The sequence below is a fragment of the Anabrus simplex genome, chromosome 4 (genome assembly GCF_040414725.1).
Source record: "Anabrus simplex isolate iqAnaSimp1 chromosome 4, ASM4041472v1, whole genome shotgun sequence".
NCBI lineage: Eukaryota > Metazoa > Arthropoda > Insecta > Orthoptera > Tettigoniidae > Anabrus > Anabrus simplex.
In genome coordinates, this window is record NC_090268.1 from 320,613,948 (window position 1) to 320,634,555 (window position 20,608).

At 37.3% G+C, this 20,608-nt stretch overlaps 1 protein-coding gene across 2 annotated transcripts in view; it reads left to right on the plus strand.

Moving 5' to 3' along the window:
- The window catches only part of LOC136871939 (ankyrin repeat and LEM domain-containing protein 1), a 213,125-nt gene that overhangs the window by 15,010 nt on the left and 177,507 nt on the right, over positions 1–20,608 (plus strand). The window contains exon 2 of one of the 2 annotated variants that reach the window (XM_067145681.2): positions 11,146–11,307. In XM_067145681.2, the coding sequence (XP_067001782.2) occupies positions 11,146–11,307 (162 nt within the window). Of the gene's footprint in view, positions 1–11,145; positions 11,308–20,608 lie in introns of those variants that run through there. The other variant, XM_067145683.2, reaches the window with a different exon arrangement.

Sequence of the window (20,608 nt, forward strand, 5' to 3'; positions counted from 1 at the left end):
CAGGTGCAGTGAGTCTTCAGTCATTGTAGTATTGGTTGGGTGCGGATGTTATAGTTTTCATATCCTCTGTGAGTATGGCGAGTAAATGGAAGAAAGTGACTGTTTCTATAGAACGCAAATTGAGTGCGTTAAAGAGACTGGACAAAGGAGAAATTCTTCAAAATGTGGCTTCAGATTATGGTGTTGGACGTGTTACAGTGGGAGACTGGAAAAAACAGAGGGAAGAAATTGAAAAGTTGTGCTCTACCAGAGCAGAGAAAAACAATGAAAAAATGTCAGTACGAAAAAATAAGTCCGCCTCTGTGGTGTAGTGGTTAGCGTGATTAGCTGCCACCCCCGGAGGCCCGGGTTCGATTCCCGGCTCTGCCACGAAATTTGAAAAGTGGTACGAGGGCTGGAACGGGGTCCACTCAGCCTCGGGAGGTCAACTGAGTAGAGGTGGGTTCGATTCCCACCTCAGCCATCCTGGAAGTGGTTTTCCGTGGTTTTCCACTTCTCCTCCAGGCGAATGCCGGGATGGTACCTAACTTAAGGCCACGGCCGCTTCCTTCCCTCTTCCTTGTCTATCCCTTCCAATCTTCCCATCCCTCCACAAGGCCCCTGTTCAGCATAGCAGGTGAGGCCACCTGGGCGAGGTACTGGTCATACTCCCCAGTTGTATCCTCCGACCAAGAGTCTGAAGCTCCAGGACACTGCCCTTGAGGCGGTAGAGGTGGGATCCCTCGCTAAGTCCGAGGGAAAAACCGAACCTGGAGGGTAAACAGATGATGATGATGATGATGATGAAAAAATAAGTGAAGCACTATTTCTTTGGTATCTCAACACCGGGAAAAGGGCCTGCTAATATCTGGCAATATTCTGCAAGAAAAGGCTGTGTATTTCCAGAAGGAGTTTAATGAAGGGGACCCTAATTTTCCTGCCAGTGCTGGGTGGCGTGATCGGTGGCAAAAACGGTACGGTGTTAGGTAGCTTAATATCTGTGGAGAAAAGTTTCTTTTCGTAAGACATCTGGAATGTTTTCGTTTAATGCTGCATGTACTGTACAATTGAATTAGTAAAAGTAGAGCACCGTAAAGCATGCCATTATTTTAGCCTTCCTGTTTGTTCCAGTTCATTTTCAAAGTTATTCCGTATTATCCGACATTTTCGGTGATCCGACATACTCCAGGTCCCGTTTACGTCGGATAATCGAGACTCTACTGTAATTTCCAAACCAATTAAAATATTATAATATTAATAATAAACTTAAAAATACAATTCACAGTAGGTATTGACATCACCAGAGTGTGGCGCAATGGAAAGTGACCAACAAATTAGCCATCTGGCCTCACGCAAATGAAAGAGCGATATACCCCTTTCCACTCGTTGTTGGATTAACAAGGAGAGAGGAAGCACTGGAGCACTTCATTAAAGCTCTAATTTTCAAGTATTGAAGGGTATAAACAGAATTTAAAATATAAATGTTAAACATTTCTCAAGAACGAAAGAATTTAGCCTATGCCAGGTATAACCTACCCACATTCCAGATGTAATGTGTAATTTGCAACTGAGCAATCTCCTATGGGAACAATTAAAAAAAGATGTCAAAAAAAAAAAAAAAAAAGGAATGCTGTGCTTAATTGATTGAATTGATTTAATAGAGCAAAGAGAGGTCAGTTTTTTGATGTGTACAATTGCTGAAGTTCTGGATAGGTTTATTTTTCAATTGTGTATTTTTTATTGTGTCCTCAATTTAGCGATTTGCTGTTATCTCCAATGTCTTTCCCTTTTTTTTTTTTTTTTTTTTTTAATGCTGGTGGTGCAACATCACATCAAATGTTTTTGGCAATGGGAAGGTGATATAATTGGCATAGTAGTGGCCGTGTCCTTCAATAAGGTCTCATGTGAAAACTGGACAACATGAAAGACTATCTTCAGCGTTATACATACATGAAAATGTTATAGATCCATTTATTCAATACTTCATTTAATCAATGAAGAGTCACCTGCTAAAAATTAGTAGTAATGTTGGACATCTTCAGTTACTATATATATTATAAAAGACTAAAACATTTCCCATTAAAACATTAAAGGGTTAAATGAGGGAAATCCTAACTTCCCTCTTGGGCATCAAGTACTTGACCCATTAAATGCATTGTAGATTAACCAAAGCAAGCATAATTCAGTGAATGGATTAACATATCTAGTCATAAAAATATAAGGTTCATTGATGCAACAACAATCCACATAATCTTAAAAAGGTTCATTGATGTGATATGGCACTATATCTTGTGATGGATTAAAATGTTCAAGTGAATCTTCTTTCATTTAACAATATAGTATACGAACCAAATACTCATGGAATGGGGTAATAACAAAATGCGTAGTAGGGAACTTTCTCTTGTGTGTAGTGGACTTCACATGGGAAATATGAAACTTGAGAATCCTTGCAAAGAAAAACAGCAAACTTGGGTGTAGGATACAAAATTTGTGGGATGTCTACAAGATAAAGAAAAGTAAAAATTAAAACTAAAATAAAATAAACTGGAAAAGTTTAATAAGGAACATCTAATGACTTAAATGACCAGACCTGAGCTTCTAGTAAGCTCGGGTGAGGCCGTTCGGAGAGGGGAGAGCCGGCCGCTACGTACTTCCAACTGCTTCGTCAGTGACTTTCACGATGTTGAAGCAGCAGGTGCATAATTATAAAATTTCTTGCTCATGAAGGAGTTCAAGCGACGGAAATTTTCTGGAGATTGACTACAGAGTTCTGTGATCAATTATTGTCAAGAACGCATGTATTTGTCTGACATAGAGTTTGAGGAAGGACGAGAACGTGTGGAAAATCGGCAACACGATCGCCATCCTTGGACCAGCATTACAGACTAAAACATTCATGCGGTTCGAGACATTCTTGAAGACGATCAATGGGCAAGAGTATCAGGCATCGCGAAACAGGTCGGAATAAGTTATGGTAGCTATCAAATGATCATCACAAACGACCTACAGTTCCGTAAAGTCTGTTCCAGATGGCTCCCTTACCTATTGACTGAAAATCATAAGTTGAGATATTTGGAGGTCTGTCAGAGGCTTACAGCAAGATTTGCGAAAGAAAGTGATGCATTTTTGAGTCGGATCATCACCTGCAACGAAACTACACTCCCGAATCCAAACAAGCCACTAAGGAGTGGCGGAGGAAAGGGAGGCAGCCCCAGTGAAAGCAAAGACTCGGCTGTCAGCTGGTAAGGTTCTTTCAGCCTTTTTTTTTTTCTACTCGCAAGGCGTTTCGCTCATTGATTTTTTTTCATGAGCAACACACAATTAATGCTGCTTATTACTGTAAGCTGTTGAACAAGGTGAGGGATGCATATCGCCGCAAAAGACGAGACCAGCTGATTCGCCGGGTGATCCTCCTCCGTGACAATCTCAGGCCCCATACTGCAGCTCTTAACAGTCTCCAAACTACAGAAAAACTAATTCGACTCAACTTCATCATCCTCAATATACAGCCCGAACCTATTGTCCTGTAATTTCCATTTGTTTGGATCGCTTAAAGAAGCTCTAGGAGGGCAACGAGTTGAAGATGACGAGGGCATGGAGGAATTTATGTGCAGTTTGCTCCTGATGCTGCAATAAAAATCCTTCCTTCTCGCTGGGAAAAATGTATTTCTAAAGCGGGGAAACTATGTGGAAAAATAAATTGTAATGGCCTTTTATTTTTCAATAAATGAGTTTTAAAAATAATAAAATCCCGTTTATATTTGGTTTGCCCTCATAAATGAAAGAAGATTCACTTGAACAATCAATCAAGATAATTTGCCATAACACATTGATGAACATTTTAAAGATTTTTATATGAATTATTGCTGCATCAGTGAATCTAATGTTTTTACGACTAGATATGTTAATCAATTAATTGAATTTTGTTTGGTTTGGTTAATAATCTACAATGTATCTAATGGATCTAGTACTTGATGCTCAAGAGGGAAGTTAGGAATTCCTTCATTTATTCCTGTAATGTTTTAATTGGAAATGTTTGTCTTTTATAGTATACAGTAACTGTAGATGTCCCACATTTGGATGAAACTTGTACAGCAAACTCCCGACTATCCAGATGCGGATTAAGCGGTTTGTAGGTTACCCGTGTACTCCCGAGGTTTACAGGGTTTATTTCCCTTTTTTTTGTTACAGCATTTTGAATACTTGTGAACTGCGTGCTTGTATTCAAGCACACTCTCGACTGCTAGTATGCTGGTGGGAGTCTGTTCGAGAACTGAATACTGAACAATGCACTGTATAGCAGTATTTTGTTGGTGTTAACTATAAAACGAAAGCTTGAATTAATTGAAAAGTTCGAGAAAGGAAAATCGGCAAAGAAATTAGCAAATGAATATGGGATTGGAACGCACGTGTGACATGATTCAGCAGTGGAAAGTTTTGAAACTCTTATATTATGTTGAACAGGGAGATTTTAATTATGGTGATGTTATTGCACTTCGGAACATTTGTACCTATATTAAAAAAGAACTTTAATTAATCTCGAAAGCAAACTAACATTATTGATTATTTTTTGCCAAACAGCAAAAACTGACATTTTGTATCATTTTTGTACCTCAAGTGTTTAACAATAGATGTCGTAAGTAATTTTTATATTGGTGTACTTTATTGATCAAAGTGGTTATTGGATATGTTAATTGTTCAACATTATTGCATCAAGCTCGATAGCTGCAGTCGCTAAAGTGCGGCCAGTATCCAGTATTCGGGAGATAGTGGGTTCAAACCACTTCGAACTTCGGCAGCCCTGAAGATGGTTTTCCATGGTTTCCCATTTTCACACCAGCCAAATCCCAGGGCTGTATCTTTATTAAGGCCACGGCTGCTTCCTTCTCATTCCTAGCCCTTTCCTGTCCCATTGTCGCCATAAAACCTATGTGTGTCAGTGCAACTTAAAGCAAATAGCAAAAAAAAAAACATCATTGCATTTTCAAACTGTGTTGTATGTTCTGAGTTTTTAAAAATTCCGTTGTGCAATAAAATGCACAAAATCGCATAATCCGTGTTTTCAGTTATCCGTGCCAATTTGTCCAGTGATTGTTCCGAATAGTTCGCTGTACTACTAATTTTTAGCAGGTGACTCTTCACTGATTAAATGAAATATTGAATAGGTGGATCTATAATATTTTCATATATGTATAGTTGACGTCAATACAGAACCAATATGAAACTCATATGTAATTTTCAGCGCTGCCAATGGTGGGATTCAAACCCACCATCTCCTGAATGCAAGCATACTGCTATGCGACCCAAACTGCTTGGTCAACTTACTCTGTTGTAAAATGATAAAATCTCTGTTGATGACTGTGAATTGGTGGAATTGTCATATACTTGTGTACCAGAGTCTGAATGTTGATTGTATTTGTTTTTGTGTTCTTTGTGTGGGAAATTAATGTGGCTGGTTATCAAGGTCCTTAAAACTAAAATTACTACATAGTGGTGAAATGTTTTACTATCCACTACATTTTTTAACTATTTACAGTTAACTACAAGTTCATTCGTGTTTTCCAATTGTGTGTGTTTACTCATGATTGTAACACATACTAATACATGGTACATGAACACCACCATTGCGTACGAGATATACAAGGCCGGAAAGTGCACCGATAAAGATGCGGGTCGCAAGTAGTTTTACGAACGTTCGCTAGAGGTCTCGACATTGTGCAGTGCTGTTCGCGCAAAATACATTCAATAAATAGTACATGTTGGTTTTCAAAGACTTAAAAACTACAAATAATGAAGTTAGGATCACCTAAATGTGATTGGATGATATTTGACTGATATTTGGAATTATTTAAGTGAAGTCAAGTGCAATAAATAATAAAAGCAATACATTATCATTAAAATGAGTTATCATCATTACTGCTCGTATCAGTCACATTTTTAAGATCTTCAAACTTAAATGCTTTGTCCTGAAGTTCTTTTCTAAGTCAAGAGCATCTGTTATTTTATGAGTTTTTTTGTTGAGTATTGGTTTTAAAAGTTTTGTAATGAGAATTACAATCAGTGCTCGTCTCATTTGAATGCAAATTTCTGTAAAATATTTTCACCGCCTTGTCAATACTTAAACATTTTATTTAATTACCGTACATGTATATGTTTCGAGAGCCATCGCTCTCTTCTTTAGCGGTGCCAAACATTAATTGATCCTTGGACTATGGTACCATGGTATAATATAACAAGTATATATGAATCTTGAAAATTGTTACAACAATTTCTCAAAGTTTCACCTTTCCTATTTACTATGTCATTTGTTGCAGATTTTACTGGAAATTTCCTAACTAATGTAATCTATTAAATTAATCTCTATATGTTAATTTATGTCCTTATTTACATCTGAAAGAATAATTATTTCTTGTCTAAATTTAACATTTACTTGTCATTTAGTGGAAATCCTTAAATAAATTAATTTGTAAAATAATAGATAACATCTATAAATAGTCTTTATCCTAAAATCGTAAAATCATAACTAATAAATATCAATTCGTAAAGTAATAAATAACATCTATAAAATTAGTTATCCTTTAAAATGTTTCTGCTCTCTTCTTAAAGTTTGCTATAATTTTCTAGACCTCTCATATCAGAATATCTTCTGAGTAACCGTCTTTTATCGCAAAAGGTCTCTAAAGTTAGTTAGTTTGGTTTATTTATTTAAGGAATTGGACGAGATTAAGAGAAGATATTACATAACCGGCAGCACAACGACAGGTAGCAGCGAGCCTAACAAGGTCACTGACTTCACTTAAATAATTCCAAATATCAGTCAAATATCATCCAATCACTCTAAAATGATGTGATATTGGTCTGAACCCAAACAATATGTCCTCCTTCCTTATTGTCAATCTGCTACTCTGCTACTGGTCACGCGATGACCATGCTGGTCGCTTTCTAACCGTCAAACTCCTTTAAATAATAATAAACCAAAAACTAATCTTTAGCGATGTGTTTATAAAAGAACGATATCTCAGATATTTAGAGAAATTTGTATTTACTTACTTCAGCTCGACTGGTTGCAAAAATTTAACCTTGACCGAAGTATTCTTGTACTAGTTTGAGTAAACAAACGTGTTCTGCTCTCTGCTGTCAGTGACCTTGTTTAGGCTCGCTGCTACCTGTCGTTGTTCTGCCGGTTATGTAATGTAGGGGATGGAGGGGGCGCGTACTTGTGACCGGAACTATTTCTTTCGCTCCTTCTTTCTCTCTCTTCTTATATGATTGTATGCCAATCGGTACATGGCATATTCTTCATTCAGTGGTTCGTTTGTTATTTTCATTATCGTTTCTCTGATCAGTATATATATTTATTTCCTCTAAAGTGTCCATTAATTTTCCTTTCGTTGTCGTGTGCAATATTTCCGTATTTTAGTCTATTTCCGTAAAATTATGTTTGTGTTCTTCCATGTGTTCTCCCATTGCTGAGAATCTTCTGTGTCTCACCACATTCACGTGCTCCTTGTATCTCGTCTCTAAACTCCTCCCTGATTGTCCAGTGTATTTTTTCCCACAATTTTGGCATTTGATGCAATATACTCCTGATTTATTAAACCTATCGGATCTATTAACCTTATGCGAATTAAATAAAATTTTCTTATTATTGTTCGTCTTAAATGCCACGTCAATGCCCTTTTTATTAAATATCTTTTTTATTCCGTATGAGTGTCTATTATGAAATGTTATTGCCACTACATTCTTCCTTTCTTTCTTTTCTTTTTCCAAGGTTGATTTCTGTTTACTTATTAATTTGTCCTTTATTTTATCTACGTATTTCTTCATATATCCATTTCTCTTCGCAATCTCATATGGTGGTCATCTCTTTTTCGAACGCTTGTCTTTTTAAGGGAAATTTAAGTGCCCTGCTGATCATACTATTAAATGTTGCCTTTTTCTGTTGGCCTGGGTGATTGGAGTCCTTCCTAATAATAGTACTAGTGGTCGTTTCTTTCCTATAAACCTGATACTCTAATTCTCTATCATTTCTCGTTACTTTGACGTCCAAGTAGTTCAGTGAACCTCCTTCCTCCGATTCCATTGTGAATTTGATATCTTTGTCTATTTCATTCACCCTTCTTAATACTTCTATCGGGCTTAATTCTTTCTCATCTATGATAATGAACACATCGTCCAATAATCAATTCACATTTGAATGCCTCAATGAACTTTAGAACAACAAAAAAGGTTAAGTTTTTAAACTAAATTCGTATCGCCCAGATAACATAAGGAGTGACGCGTAAAATTCAATATATTTTGCAGAAAGTAAACAAATTTTCTTGAGGGGTAGCGTAATGCTCCACGATATTTCATCCTAATGAGGCACATCATTGGTCTTCTTTTTTTACAATTTGCTTTACGTTGCACCGACACAGATAGCTCTTACGGCGACGAGGGGACAGGAAAGGGCTAGGAGTGGGAAGGAAGCGGCTGTGGCCTTAAGTACTGTATAGCCCCAGCATTTGCTTGGTGTGAAAATGGGAAACCACGGAAAACCATCTTCAGGGCTGCCAACAGTGAGATTCGAACCCACTATCTCCCGAATACTGGATACTGGCCGCACTTAAGCGACTGCAGCTATCGAGATCGGTATAGTGGACTGTCAGTAGTGGCAGAGGATATCTACCCCAAGCATTATTCACAATTGGAATTTTCTTCTGCAACTCGAATGAGATAACTACCTATTATGGGCAAGGAAGACAACTCCAAAGTGACAGGTTTCTCTGAAAAGGCATGGTGTCATTGTTAATATCAATAGCGTCTAAGATAATATAAAAAAACTTGCAGATATTTTAGGCCTACTGAAAATAGTACATCTGAAAGAAAATACACTAATCGCAAATTGATTAGTTAGCCAACCTTCGAGTGCCTCATCAAGTAATTCCAAAACTATTGTTGGTCAAGATTAGGATTATAGTGTACTCTGGGTTTGATAGCCATTTCATCTATGATAAGGGATTCCAACCTTTCCTCCACACATGTCAAATTCATGGCTGCGTAATGGAGCCTTTCTTTAATGCGGGATCTTATCCCGTTTCTCCATTCAAAACGCCAACATAATTCTTAAGTGTATTTTGTTGTGGACGTCAGAGGCCGTGAAGTGATCTAATGAATCTGTAGCCTATAAACTGAAGTCTCACTATTTAAAATGTAAATTACAGACTTTGGATGACGTCCCAGGCGACGAAAGGAAACCTAATTTGCCCCCCTGTCTGGATATAGTAATTCTCCACTTCTCCTTTAAAACTGGATCAGCAGGAAACGATTGAAAACTCCAATGTACACCTTTCTTTGACGAATTGGACTTGCAGTATGATATACCATATTTTATAGTGTATATGAAATCTATTTGGAGTTCATTTGAACACTAACAATAAGTGAAATCTATACATAAACGTATTAAAAATACTTTTCTCCATACGTTAACACATTGCAGACCGGGTGCCCTTCACCCCATGCGCAGCCCTGTTCCCGGCCACTTTCTAACTACCTCCAAGCTGGAGTGCATGCATTCAAATAAACTGTCAGAACTTCACTAGCTTTTGAAGGACTACTGTGGTTTTTTTTTTTTTTTTGCCTTCCTGAATAGTTGTTGAAATGCAGGTAAGTAAGTATTTGTTGAAATCTCTTTCGGCTCATAGTTTTCGGAAATATGGGGTTTTCTATTACGGGATCGGCTGGTCAGTAATCTTTCACACACGATTTCTTCACCTGCCCTATCAATATACCCAGAGCAATATTTTTTTTATTTCCCTGCTAGTGACATTAGTCCACTTTAGTATTTTAGGGGATACGTTATGAGAATGTGAATTCTGCTCATAGTGTAAGTTTGTCTGCTCAGCTACATACTGAAAAAACTCCTCACCAAATTAAGTCCTGCTACTTGTACTATGTTTCCAGATTCATTAGGCCATACCTTTTATACCAGGAGCACCTTCAAAATCCTATAGCCTAGGTTCACTGTTGTCCATAACCCAGTTGTCAAAAAAACACTACATTATTTACAATATTTAGAATATTTACACCCGTAACACAATTATTAGACTTGTGCGCTACGTGAGTTCCACACCTTGAAGATAAGGCTGTATCCTCTCATCACTTGAAACATTTCTGTTAGAAGATATTTCATCATCGAACTCTAAATATTCAGTATTACTTGGATATTTAGAGCCTGTATCAGCACATAATTCACGAATAATTTCATCCTTGTCTAAACACGTGCGATCCCTGGGTGCTGCCATCGTGCATGGCTCTTCGAACATTGTAAACATGTTGTCAGGAAATGCAAAGAAAATCTATGATATGAAGAATAATCGAAAAGAAATGAGACTATCGATTGTGTAAAATCATACGTAACAGAATTCTATCACCCTTGACCTCCAGATAGTTCCGGTATATCTCAAAAGATAGCACTAAACTTCAATCTGCTGCTAACACGAGATAACTCGGGACCGGTTCGCAATGCTCAGCCAGGCAAACACGAGTTTTCTCGGGACCGGTCTGCATTGTGTTAATACACAAGACTGACTCAAGACTCTTTGACATGAGGCAGTTGCGCTCTTTATAAAGGCTCATCGAGAATTCTAGTAGCTCCCACTTCCAGATCATTCTGGTGCCTGGTCCTTTCTCTGTCTGCTTCCAGCTTCTAGGAGCTTCCTCATCATGAGCTTAAATAATTCATCAGTGCTATTACTTTGCTCGCTGCTGGCCCCGTTCCCATTGCTGCATATAGGTTCCAATTATTGTTTCTCACTATTGGCATATCTTGGGCAATGTTCTTTAGCAGAGCTGCTAACTTTCTCAATATTGAGCTTCCTCAAATCTCCTTAATATTCTTGCACTTTCAACATTTCAGGATACTCGATCATCACCAGCATTACTGCCAGCCACTGCATAGTCTGCCTTGATTGTCAAATTAAGTTTTATTTGGCCAATATATGTGGCAGCATAGTTTGGCTCTCTGCATTTGAGTTCATATACTACTGATTTGGAAAATGATGTTTTGTTTTTGTTTAGTTTTTTGTATTTCTGTGCAGTGGATTGTAATTGTGTCTTTATAAAATAGATTCCTCTCACATGATTTTTAAAATATTTAAATTGATATGTGACACAAATGTGTTTCAGGCACTTGATAACAGTTTTACAAGACAGAGATGCAGATCCAAATACTTTACTTCCCCAGCATGGCTTCTCACCATTTCATTTTGTTATTGGAAATGAGAACCCTAATTTCTCTGAAGCTGTAGTAAAATTATTTCTTCAGCATGGTGGTGATCCAAATGTACGGTAAGTTACATGTTTTATATGTTCATTGTAAAAATCAGTTTATCATCAGAGATACCTTAATCCTAATCACTGGGAAGCATTACCTTTTCTAACCTATCACTGTTATTGAGACATTCCATAGATGCCTCAATTCTGTATTTATTCATTTATACAACATGGACAGTATTCTTATATTTCAAATGCAAAGAGCTGAAGGCGAGGCCGATAGTCCGTTGGAAATGTATGATGGGGTGAGATTCTCCGGTACTTTTCCATTCGGTGCAAACCGCTTCAAATTTTTAAAACAAGCCGTCGCCAGCAGATTCAAGTGAGGGAACCTCACTCCACATTTCAAACATAGCCAATGACGAGCTCGGGGCATGACAGATTTCGATGAAGGGAACCCCAGAACAAGGATATCAGATTGGCCAACTTCGATTTTACAGTGCTGAGATTGTCTATATTTATTCTGTAAAATCCGTTATTAGCTGCTAATCCACAGGTCTGATAGAACCAGAACTTAGGGACAGAGTTGTTGTCCACTGTTGAGTGAAAACGAACTTGCTGTTGGTTACTTAAGCTCACTGCGAGGTGAAAGCATCCCCATTCTTCAGCTGGACTTTGACAGAGGTGTACGTGATGCGGTACGGTTGCCACGAGTAGTGTTTTTCCTTTGTGTGAATTTGTATGCGAGAAACAGTGGAGTTTTGAATAATTAATACTACGATTTTGGTCTAAACTATATACTTTCCTTTGCCAAGTGCGGGTTGGCGTTAATTACGCTGATATATTATGTAAACTGATAATTCAAATACTCCCAGATTGAAAGTAACAAGCGTGACCAATGATTATTATTATTATTATTATTATTATTATTATTATTATTATTATTATTATTATAATCGGTCGGTACGCGATCGCAAACTATAAACTGTACAAGTGCGTTCCGAATGATTTCGAGCCGCCGTCAAGGACTATTTTATTATTGTATTATTATTATTTATTTTATTATTGTCTATACATCAAGGACTAGTGTCGAACCTCTAAGATGCTTTGTGTCTTACTATGTACGATTTGCTAAAATATATTTCGTACGATGGCTAAGTCAAGTGTAGCCGGTATTTGGTTCAATACTGTGGGATCAAACATGCTAAGTGGTGAAGAATGAACTCAAATACCTCATATCTTGCAGATATCACCAGGAACGAAACCGAGAAGATGTCTACGTCAGGAGCTGAAACCAGGACCTATCTGCGTGTAATATCTGTGAACATGATGGGTTAAGAAGTAGAGACACAACAGATATGTAATCCATTGGCTAATGCCATGTAAGCTGCTGAAAGTTACGTGCCATGATGTCTTATTAATGCATGATTTTTGATATACGTAAAGTTCTAGTGAGGCATAATATATTTTAATTAAAGGTAAATATCAGCCACATCGGCAATTGCTTGATTTGATTTATGATAAAATGTAAATTTGGACAGGGTTGGTATGCATGCTTAGTCTTATCTGTAAATAATCAGGTAGATGGGAAACAAGGGAACATTAGGTTTATGGTGTATTTTTTCTGGTTGGTTTGTTGTGATGTGAATATTATTTCTCTATGTTATGAGTGATAGGATTTTGAGCTTGTTTTCTTCAAATAACTCACAAGCTATACGCCCACTGCATTGGAATAAATTTCATGTTATTTGGTTAAATAGAATCAGTGACGGTGTCATTTCTGCATGATTTAGACTTATTTTCAGTGTTTACGAGATGCCCAGTGTTGCATGTACGCCATTGTTTTAATATAGGATCATTTAAATGGATTTGGAGGCTTGTTTGGGGAGAAGGCAAACAGGGAATTGAACCAATGGATGTGAATTGAAGGGCGCGTGTCTTAGCACGATATGTTAAAGCTGGCTTGTATGTGTGAGGCCAGAGAGAGCCGTGAATTAATAAAAGAGAAGATATTTTTAGATTGTGACTGTGGCCAAAGTCGTTAGAGATATGCCAGGCCGGTGAAACTATTGATTATTTGAGAGAGCTACTTGTCTCCCCGCTGTGTAAAAGGAAGCCCACAGGAGGCCGATGAATGAATTGCTCATCGAGTGAAGAATGCAGTTAGCTGATGTCCCGTTAGCCCTGAGATAGTGAAAGTGTTTGTCCCGCTGAAAACTTTCACCAAACAGCATACCAAGCCTAGAGTATCGATCCATTTTTATCGTTGACAGCTGACAAGCAAGGATGTGGCGTGAAAAATGACAGTTGTGTGCCTTGAGACGCAATCATATGCAGCTGTAGGAATACGGGATTTTTTTTTTTTTTTTGCTAGGGGCTTTACGTTGCACCGACACAGATAGGTCTTATGGCGACGATGGGATAGGATAGGCCTAGGAGTTGGAAGGAATCGGCCGTGGCCTTAAGGTACAGCCCCAGCATTTGCCTGGTGTGAAAATGGGAAACCACGGAAATCCATCTTCAGGGCTGCCGACAGTGGGATTCGAACCTACTATCTCCCGGATGCAAGCTCACAGTCACGCGCCTCTACACGCGCGGCCAACTCGCCCGGTGCGGGATTGTTACCCGATGCCTTGATTATTTTGTCATGTTATGTACTTGTTTTATTTTCAGGATTGTGTTATTGCTGTGTGTTGTGATATGTATATCTTGTTGTTTAAAATGGGATATAGCTCAAAAACTGTTTGATTGTTGGTTCCAAAATTTTTTTTGACTGTGCCTTTTGGAATAGTGACTAACCCTGTGCCAATGTGTGTTATATTGTTGTGCCCGTATATGATGGATGTAAATATAGGATAGTCAGTGTATCACTAGTATTTTCGTATATCACAAATTAATGCTTAGATGGTATATATCGCAGTCTATAGACTACTTGACATCGGTACTTAACAGACGCACTTACACATACCTTATGAACTCTCAAACTCAGTGACGTATCTTTTAATGTTTTATGTCTTGTATTGGGTTGTTGCCCAAATTTGTATTTATTTACATAGATTTGTTGGTTTATATTATTTTCTTTGCGATGTGCGTGACACATTTCTTTGGGGCCATTTTGAGGCCAAGTTTTAATTTTTTATTGATTTGATATTTAGTCATGGATCATTATATTTTTAGTATAATAAATCCATCTTACCCCTTAACTGTATTTCTCATTCAACATGCCTCCATTATTCCTGTCATTATACTTGGTAGTATGTCTTGATTTAGACTTATTTTACCCTTCAGCAGCCTAACCCACTCTCTACCCACTTGAGCTTATTCGGCAATTTAAGACAGGAAATGGGAGTTAACGCCCTGGGTAGTTTTTCCGTCCATGGTATGGTACAGTCATAAGAGTTTAATATGGTGTTGCTACCTTGTTTTATGGTGATTTTGAGTGATTGTAACATTAGGTTCATAATTCTTTTCTTATATCTGATAATCCCATTGTTTAGCCCCTTATAATAATAATCACCGTAGTTCGTGGGTACTCGTTGGGTAGACCTGTATTTACTTTCATATCTATCACTCTTGGTTCAAATATTTCAAATAAAAAATGCTTATTGCTTACAGATTAGAGAGGAAGATATCTTTATTCAGATTCTTCTCATCAGAGAATACCAAATACCAAAGTATTGTAGCAGCATTAACCAAAGTAGTACAAAGTGCTACAATGAACTTTAATAAATTACTTTACCAAAACCTACAGATCTATTAATTCTGCTTTTAGTGGCAGATTTGGGTTCAGAATCTGTAAATGTGGACATTGGAAGTGGTAATGTGCCAAGTGATAGTTCAATACCAAGCAAGTTGGCTACACAGTTTGGGTCATGAAGCTGTGAGCTTGTATTCAGGAGGTAACACGTTCAAATCCCACTATTGGCTACCCTGAAGACGGTTGCCTGTGGTTTCCCATTCTCACAGCAAGCAAATGTTGGGGCTGTACATTAATTAAGGCCATTGTTGCATCTTTTACACTCCTAGCTTTGTCTTGTCCCACTGTCTCCATAAAACCTGTCTGTGCTGTGCAACTTAAGATAAATAGCAAAAAAAAAAAAAAAAAATTAAAGGGATGTGTGATAGATAACAGCTATGACGATTGTCAAGTTGTGCCAGAGCTGCAGAATATTAGTAATGATGGAAGTTAAGAAATTATATTTGTATGTTGTGGTAATTTTGATTTAGACGTGAAAAGTGTTCTTTTGAGCTTTCAGAATCCATACAAGGCATTTCTTGTAAAAATAAAATTTCATTTATTTTGGAACTGTTGATAATATATACACATCCATCAAAATTGTGTTGAAAACTGAGAATATGGTATGATAAGGTCCATAACAAGAAAACCAGTGTTCCTAACTTCAGAAATCCTTTAAATAACAGGTCTTCTGGAATAGCACCAGCACTCTGTTTGCCATAAGCAACCACAAATCTTCTGACCTTTTGCTTGTTTTCTCGTACTTCGAACTACGGAATTTTATTAAGCAAAGCATGGGTTGGACGACAAAGGCACTAAATGAAAGGGTTTCCTAAGTTTTGTGTTGTATGCTGCGACTTAAGCGACGTTTGATTATAATGTTACTTTGTTGCATCCACTGCTGCAGCAATGCCAAACTAACATTTTACTCTTATTCGTTTTGCCTCTTGACTCAGGCATTGTGGCTATTGTAATTCAGCATGTCATATTCATAAAGATGCACACACAAGTTGCTGTCAAAGTGTACACTGTTTTATTTAAGAATTATATACACATTAATAGTTGCACATCAAATGAACCACCATCTTGAACTCTGTCAACCAACTACGGAACACTTGCTACCAACACAACGTAACCACTTCAACGACAAAACCACAACATGAGTTCACATACTTAACTTGACTAAAGTCTCTCAGCAACAAGAATTATTTTAACCATGTTGGTTCAGTCTTGTCTGTATTGACTTGTATTCAATTTCTATGGAACACTTCCGCCTGGTCAATACTTTACATTTTATTATAATTATCTACCGTACATGTTTCGAGAGCTACTGCTGTCTTCTTCAGCGGTGCCAGAACATCAAACTAAATCCTTGGACTTGATGCATTTGTACAATAGTCATCAACAAAACAAATTATACATAAATCTTGAAATTGTTGAAATATTTCTTTTATGATTTGAAAATTAAAATATTTTTAGAGTTTTTACTAAATGACATAGTAAATGTAAGTGAACAGTTTAGACACAAAATAAATATTTTAAAGATTTCAAGATTTATGTATAATTTATTTTGTTGATGACTGTATTTTACAAATGTATCAAGTTCAAGGATTTAGTTTGATGTTTTGGCACCGCTGAAGAAGAGAGCAGTAGCTCTCGAAACATGTACGGTAGATAATTATAATAAAACTAGCTGATGTACCCGTGCTTCGCTACGGAATTCTACATTGTATACAGAATTCTATGTTAAGTAGTGTACACCTTGTGAGCAAGATTGTATTATATTGCATAGCAACGTTACCCTAGAAACGCGACGGGGAAGTTACCAAACGTCTTTTCTCATATGAAGACTGGTTTAGGGAATTTTCATTGTGATGGTAGGTCTGCTTGCCTACTCTGTCACAATCAGGTTGGGGAGTTTTCATTATAATGGAAGACACTTGCTCTTCACCTGCTTTTTTACAATCTCAGAAATTCTGCTTTAGTGGTTTTCCCAAGTGAAATGAACATAGGTCATTACAATGACGTCAGTAGTAATGGCGCGATTAAAAGCAATATGAAATACTCGATCAAATGAAAAACAACACATTTTCTCACTTTTAACGAACAGTACTACGCTGTTAATAAACTTAACCATGATAGGTTAATATTGTGTTTGGTCCGTATTGACTGGTCTGAATGTACATGTATGGTTTAATAAATAATGTTTCTTTCATTTAATGAGTGTATTGATCAAGGCGGATTTAAATAAACTATTATAAATAGTTATATTGTACATTCAGTACTACGCTGCCGATCTAACAGTCCAAAGTTCCGGAGCTAGAATGGCCAAGCCGCACAGCCTTGATCCGTGAACACTCTTAGTCTTTTTTCGTCGGGGGGGGGTTGTCGAATAGCGGGTAGTCCCAGGAGGACAAATCTATGCCCTTTTACTAATCTCTTTCCTAGAAGTACCCAATGAGTCGGAAAATCTCATTTCACTACACTGGTGGCGGAAAAATCTATCTGACTTGGAGGCAAATTTTTCCTCCAAGCCAGAGGAGAAAACCCCTCTTCACTGCTAATTTCGAACAAAATGAATGTAGAATTTAATAAAAGTGAAGCGGAAGACGCTTTTCTTAAGGAACATCTCTTTTCAGTGCTGTAATTTGGAATAGGTTTAAATTGTAATTCTAGACCAGGTCATGCTACTATTACTAAGTGAGCCTCTGCCAAATCTGCACACTGCTCATTCAAAACAGCGCATCAGAGTAGAGAGTGAATAGCTGGAATACTGATGAACCAGTGTGTTACGTTCAGCAGTATCAGCCAATATATGAACCAGAGGAATGGCATGCTAAAGAACACAGTTTTTTAACTCCCCAGCTCTTTCCCGCCAATATTGAGTCAGGCTGTTATACTTGGTACGCAACGGTAATCCCATCTATCAGAGTTGAGGGCACGATAAGAGGCAAAGAACATCACAACAAACAATGGTCAATGTAATGTTATTGTTGATCAATGTTATGTGCTTTCCATATTGTAGGCCTTCGCATTTAGTTTTCTTCCGCCTCTGAAATACTACTCTTATCACAGTCGGTACGGTAAAACCGAATAAAACATAAATGATCGGAGATTTTGTATTCTCTATAACTTTTGTTATGTAGTACTTTTTTATAGCAGCAATAACGAAGGTATTTAAATATTAAATTTTAGGCGCCTACCCCTAAACTACCATTTCACCCAGGTTCAGTAAAATTGTTTATAGCTTAGACTAAATTTTTTTCTTCCCCGACTCGTTCTACCGATTTTCATTCAATTCTTTTCACCCATTTTCTCGTGGCTCGGCGTTGATGTGGACTTGGCAACAAAAATCGAAATTCGTGAATATCAGTGTTATCATAGCCGGTACGGTAAAATTGTATAAGACATAAATGATCGGAAATTTAATTCTATGTAACTTTAGTTATATAGTATTTATCGACAGGACCACTTAAAATGTAAATATTTGAGAATTGAATTTTAGGCCTTCCCCTAAACCACCATTTCACTCAGCGTGAATAAAATGATGTATAGCCTAGATTGTAGTGGCTCGTCCCCTGACTTTACATACCGATTTTCATTAAATTCTCTTCAGCCGTTTTCAAGTGATGCGTGTACATACATACATACAGACAGACAGAAATTACGGAAAAGGAAACAGTGCGTTTCCTTGTTACTGTGGACTTGAACGGTACAGAAATACCATTTTTTTCAAATTCTGAGCAATGTACAGACAAAACTCTTATTTTATATATATAGATATACTAGCTGATGTACCCGTGCTTCGCTACGGAATTCTACGTTGTATACAGAATTCTAGGTTAGGTAGTGTACATGTTGTGAGCAAGATTGTCTTAGCTCGTAACGTTACCCTAGAAACGCGGCGGGAGGTCACCAAACATCTTTTCTCATATGAAGACTGAGGGAATTTTCACTGTAATGGTAGACCCAATTTCATACCATCAGTCACAATCAGGTTGGGATGTTTTCATTATAATGCCTTTTTACATCCTCAGAAAGACTGTCTTAGTGGTTTTCCCAACTGAAATGAACATACAATGATGTCAATAGGAATGACGCGATTAAAAGCAATGCTTTCATATTACGAAATACTCATTCAAATTAAACATCACACATTTTCTCACTTTTAATGAACAGGACTATGCTGCCTATCTAACAGTCCAAAGTTACAGACCTGGAATGAACAAACCGCAGACAGCCATGATCCGTGAACACTCTTCGGCTTTCTTCGGCGGGTAGAGGGTCGAATAGTGGAGACTCCCAGGGCAGAAACTATGCCCAGTTACTCTTCTGTTTCCTAGGAGTACCCGATGAGTCGGAAAATATCAATTCACTACACTGGCGGCGGAAAAATCTATCTGACTTGAAGGCAATTTTTTCCTCCAAGCCAGAAGAGAAACCCCCTCTTCACTGCTAGTTTGGAATAAATTGAATGTAGAATTTAATAAAAGTGAAGAGAAAGAAACGGCTCTTTTTAGAGTTGAATTTTGAGTTATTTAGTGAATATTGTGGTGCTATAATTTGGAAAAGGCCTAAATTGTTATTCTAGACCAGGCCATACTACTACTACCACTAAGTGAGGCTTTGCCTAAAGTATGCACACTGCTCATTCAAACAGCGCGTCAGAGTAGGGATCGAATAGCTGAAATACTATGATGATCCAGTGTGTTACGTACTAGCTGTATCAAAATGTGTGAACCAGAGGAATGGCATGCTAAAGAAGAAAGTTTTCTGACTCCCCGGCTATTTCCCGTCAATATTCAGTCAGGCTGTTATACTCGGTACGCAGCAGTAATCCCATCTATCGGAGTTGAGAGGCAGCATAAGAGACAAAGAACATCACAACAAACAATGGTCAATGTAATGTTATTGTTGATCAATGTTGTGCACTTTTGATATTATACGCATTCACATTTCGTTTTCTTCCGACTCTGAAATACCACTCTTATCATAGTCGGTATGGTAAAACTGAATAAAAAGGTAAATGATCAGAAATTGTATTCTCTATAACTTTTTTATATAGTACGTTTCGATAGGACCAATAACATTGGTATTTAAAAATTACATTTTAGGCGCCTTCCCCTAAGATACAATTTCATCCAGGATGAATAAAATTGTTTAGAACTTAGACTGTAGTTTCTTATTCCCCTACTCTATATACCGATTTCCATTAGATTCTGTTGACCCATTTTCTCATGGCTCGGCATTGATATAGACTTAGCAACAAAAATACAAATTCATGAATATCTGTGTTATCATAGCCGGTACGGTAAAAATGTATAAGACATAAATGGTCGGAAATTTAATTCTCTATAACTTTGGTCATGTAGTATTTATCGATACGAGAATTAATAATATGAATATTTGAGAATTACATTTAGGCCTTCCCCTAAACTATCATTTCACTCAGCGTAAATAAAATTATTCATAGGCTAGATTGTAGCAACGTATTCCTAGACTTTGCATTCCAATTTTTATGAAGACTACTAAAAACATAAATATTTGAAAATTAAATTTTAGGCCTTCCCCTAAACTACCATTTCTATCAGCGTGAATAAAATTATTTATGGCCTAGATTGTAGCGACTTACTCCCCGAC